The sequence below is a fragment of the Hipposideros armiger genome, unplaced genomic scaffold (genome assembly GCF_001890085.2).
Source record: "Hipposideros armiger isolate ML-2016 unplaced genomic scaffold, ASM189008v1 scaffold_469, whole genome shotgun sequence".
NCBI lineage: Eukaryota > Metazoa > Chordata > Mammalia > Chiroptera > Hipposideridae > Hipposideros > Hipposideros armiger.
In genome coordinates, this window is record NW_017731819.1 from 1,389,437 (window position 1) to 1,394,267 (window position 4,831).

The 4,831-nt window shown below is 41.1% G+C and overlaps 1 protein-coding gene across 1 annotated transcript in view; it reads right to left on the reverse strand.

Moving 5' to 3' along the window:
* The window catches only part of SCP2 (sterol carrier protein 2), a 68,381-nt gene that overhangs the window by 20,437 nt on the left and 43,113 nt on the right, over nucleotides 1-4,831 (reverse strand). The window contains exon 3 of the mRNA XM_019666388.1: nucleotides 4,047-4,140. Within this exon, the coding sequence (XP_019521933.1) occupies nucleotides 4,047-4,140 (94 nt within the window). The remainder of the gene's footprint in view (nucleotides 1-4,046; nucleotides 4,141-4,831) is intronic.

A 4,831-nucleotide genomic window follows, 5' to 3' on the forward strand; every position in this document is an offset into this window, starting at 1 on the left:
TAGGTCATGGCTAGGAGTTCGGGTTTTATTTTAAATACAATGAGAAGGGCCGGCCTAGTGGCTCAGTTGGTTAAGAGCTCACTCAAGAGTTTGAGCTCTGAGCAACAGCGGTTCAATTCCAGGCCCCAGCTGAGCTGCCAACAGGTGGCAGGATAGCTCAGCTAAAAAATAAATAAATAAACAAATACAATCAGAAGAACTGCAGGGTATAAGGTGGAGAGTAGCATGATCCAATTTACATGTTTTAAAAAATAAATCTGGCTGCCAGCTGGAAAAGGGACTGTAAGGGTACAAGTGGGGAGGCAGAGAGACCGGTTAAGAGACAGACTGTGCAGTGGTCCAGGCAAGAGATGATGGTAATTAGAAAAGGGTTATAAGGAAGTGGGGAATAAACAGAGGTTGGATTCGAGATTTATTTTTGACGTGTGATACAAGATGTGAATTTAACAACCATCTACCCATTGGTTGTGTGATATTTAGGGAACCACTACAGATAAATGGCCTGATGGGGCAGAAGCAACACAGTCTTCATAGCCACAAAGGCCGGGGCTGGAATCCCAAGGGCTTCCTCCACTCATTAGCTATATGATTGTGAGCCAGCTCCTTTCCTTCTGAGTACCTCCGGGAAAGAGGTAGGGAAGATGGGGGAGAGTGCCAATGACTTTGCAGACTTAAATGGAATCCTGTGTGTAAAGCACCTAGCAGAGACCCTAGCCCATGGTACAAATGATAGACATGAATGTGATGGGCCATCAAGTGTTAGATACAGACAGAAACTCGAAGGGTCTGAGGAAGGTGAGGGCACCGTAGGATGTTAGGTAACTCCTCTGACACACCACAAGCATGCAGGTGGTGGCTGGGACTGAAACTGAAACAAAGTGAGAAGGATATATTTGAAAGAGTCAAGAAAGTAGCAGCTGCCCAGTAAGCATTTCTTTTCTTCTCTATCCGCTCTCCTTCCATCTCTTTTTTCTCTCTCCCCACCCACTGCACCACACCCATTCTCCTTTCCTTCTTTCTATCATTTCATAATATTTAATGAGTGCTTGCTACATGCCAAGCATTGGTCAAGGTACTGACTGGATGTGTAACAGTACAAGTCAGACCCAGTCCCTGTCCTCACTGAGTTGACATTCTTTCAGTGGAGGAGAAAGGGACGTAAACAGACAAAACAATTGTTAAGTATTAGGAAGCAAACAAAAAGAGGAACCTACTTTAGGTAGGGCAATCAAGAATGACATCTCTGAGCAGGTGAATTTAAGCTAAGACCGAATTAAAGGAAGAAAAGAAGCTAGCCATTCAGAGAGGAAACTGCCAAGTCCCTGAGAGAGAAAAAAAGAGCTTGGTGTGTTAAAAGAAAGCAAAACATAACCAGTGTCGTTTGAGCACAATAAGTGGGGGAAGAGTGACATGAAATGAAATTGGAGAACCAGGCAGGGACCAGACCATGCATGCCAAAGTAGGAAATCTGGAAAGCCACTGAAATGATTAAACAGGGAAGTGCAATAGTTTGATTTGTGATTATTCTGGCAACAGTATGCAGAATGAACTGAGGAGGGGGGTGCAAGAAGAGAGGTGGGGAGATAGTCAGGAGGCTGCTGGAGTAGTCCAGATAAGAAAGACAGTGGAGGCGGTCTGCCAGTGGAGATGGGGAGAAGGATGTGGATTCAAAGTAAATTTTGGAGATAGAATCCATAGGTCCTGCTGCTGGGAACGAGGGAGATCTGAGGTGGAGGGGAAAGGGCAAGCGTGGAGCCTGAATCACTGAGAGAACAGTCGTGCCATTTATTGATAAGAAGAAGAATGTAGTGAGAGTAGAGGGAATCAAGTACCATTTTAGGCACAGTAAGGATGAGATATTTGTGATACAAGAAGGCAGTTGGATATGAGAGTCTGGAGCTCAGAGGAGAGGTCCAGGCTGGAGATGAAATGGAGATAATCATCAGCATAATGAAAGTACTTAAATCCATGGGAACTGATAAGCTCACCTAGGGAGAACTACAGAGAAAAAAAAAGAGAGCACAGGACAACACCCTACGGAGCTCCATTATGTGGAGATCTGGGAGGGAAGGCGCAGCAGCTGCCAGTGGTGCAAGAGGAAAACCAGTAAAGCCTGGTGTCACACAAGCTGACAGGGGAGATGGAATCTGGAGGGAGGAGTCAACTATGTCCAGTGCTGCCAAAGGCCAAGTCCTTGCTGGCTCTGGCAACATGGAGAGTATAGGTGACTCTGACAAAAGCAATTTTAAGGAAGCGGTGAAAGGTAGAAAATTATAGTGAATTAAAGAGGGAATAAGAGAGGGAATGAGGCAGTGTGGCTCTTTTGAGACATTACTTTTCGGGGAAGAGTAACATGGGGTGGTCTCTGGAAGGGAGTGTAGTATCAAGAAAAGTGTGTTTTTAGTGTAAGATTAACATACTGAGCATGTTTGCCTGATGATGGCAATGAACCAGGGGCAAGGAGATACAAGAGGAGAAGTCTTGCGAATGTAACGGGATGAGATCTAGTNAGTGGCTCAGTTGGTTAAGAGCTCACTCAAGAGTGCGAGCTCTGAGCAACAGCAGTTCGATTCCTGGCCCGAGCTGAGCAGCCGCTGAGCTGCCAATAGGTGGCAGGATGGCTCAGCTAAAAAAAAAAAGAAAAAAAAAACCCAAAAAACTGATGGTAAGAACTTATATTTATGGGCATGGAATGTACTGTTAAGAGAAAAAAGTATGTTATAAAACAAAAGGTATTCTCACGCAGGTGTATTTCCACAAGATGGTGGCAGGACAGGTCTGTAACAACTGTGCCAGTGCCTGCCTGCGCAGAACTGTCAGTTCTGGCCTTCTCTACATCAGGAAATTTATTGATCATTATGAAAATCCTAGAAATGCAGGGTCTTTTATCAAGACACATTGTCACATTAGCTGTTTTCCCACCCACAATGCAATCAACTAGATATCAAGAAGTCTTTGTGCTACAATAAGGGAGTTACGAGATATGTACAATGTTTGCCGTTCACACTGTAGCTCTAACACAAGTGAAATACATACAATACAGCTCAAATGTTCTGAATCCTTTTCTTTATTTCAGCCAACTTTGATCAGCTTAATAGATATGCAATTGGAATTGTGTGGCTGTGGCAGTAACTGTGCCTTGCTGGTCTCAAAATTAAACTCAATAATAAAATCCCAAGATGCCTTTAGGTTTGAAACAATGAAGTAAATATCTCATTTTGCCTGAAGGGATTAACTCTCTTTCGGAGAAGGAGTTACTGCTAGATTATCTTAGTATGATTATTATCTATCAAGAACTAATTATTATAGATAAAAATCGATCTGCATATATAGTGCAATTTAAAAAACTCAATATGTATTGTATGACCCTAGTAATGTAAAACTGTACATTCATACGCACAAAGAGGTATCTGAAAGACTGTCAACCATTTTAGTGAACTCTAACATTTCAGGGGATTTTTAATTTTTCTGTTTTATATGTTGCTGTATAGTGTGAACTTTTTAAAAATTAGCATCGTTTTTATAAAAAAAACCCCACAAATTAAAAACTACTTTAAAAAAAATCAAGTGCAAAAGATTTCTTTTTAAAAGGAGTTCTGATATTAGGTAGTTTTAAGGCCCACTTTAAATATTCTTTTGAATGGTTCTAAGTAAAATATTTTTAATTCAAAATAAAATATACACCAAAATAAATTAGAATCCCTTTATACAGGAACTCCATCCAGAATTATTATCTCCCTGACAAAGAGAGGATGGAGAAAGGAGTGACAAGGGTTAGCCTTTCCTCTGAAGTTAAGATTTTAACAGCAGTTTACTAGAGCTCTTTATACAACTCAAATCTAAGGATTTACACATCTCTAAAATGCACTCTTACCAGAATTACAAGGGAACCATAACAGACTCACAGAAATCTAAAATACACTCAATATTTGACAATATGATATAAATTTTCAACTCATACCACTTCATGGCAACACCTGAAATCTGTATGTACTTCTTCTAGCCTCAGGGCCCTCCTGGTAGTATTTTATATAAATCTTACTTACCTCTTCAAGCTTCTTCTCAATCTCCTTAAAGACAAGACTTGCCTTAAACCCATCAGCTGCAGAGCTGGTTGGAGCAGCCTCAATCTGATGAGTTCTAAAAGAATTGGGAAATAAAAGAATTGGGGAAACGACTCAGTTTCAATCCATGGAATTATATAGGTACTAGGTTTTCCAACATTTATACAGTAGTAATTTTCAAAAACCCTAAAACCAGAGGTGTCGTGAATCTTACCCAAAGGAAACTGTTATTAAGCCTTTGTTTTACTTCCCATTTTTCCAACAAATATGCCGTGCTCACTAGGTGCAAGGCATTGTCCTTGAAAATACAGTAAACCAAAGAACCTACCCTCTGAAGTTTAAATGCTAGTGGGGGAGAGAGACAATGAACAAACGAAATAATAAAGAATATAGTTACTATGAAGAAAATAAAAGGCAGGTTAAGGAGATACAGAGAAAGTATATTTATGTGTGTTGGGTGTTCTATTTCAGATAGGCCTCTCTGAGGAGGTGAGAATTATGTCAATGAGCCAGCCATGTAAAGATCTAGGTAAGGAAGCCAGTTCTACAAAGAACTTGAAGTAGAAACCAGCTTGGCAGTTAAAGTAACTAAAAGAAGGCCAATGTGGCTGGAGCGGAGCAGAGTAGAAGGATCCAAGATCACAGAAACACGCAGGGCCAGGTAACAGGGGGCTTTATAGGTCATGGCTAGGAGTTCGGGTTTTATTTTAAATACAATGAGAAGGGCCGGCCTAGTGGCTCAGTTGGTTAAGAGCTCACTCAAGAGT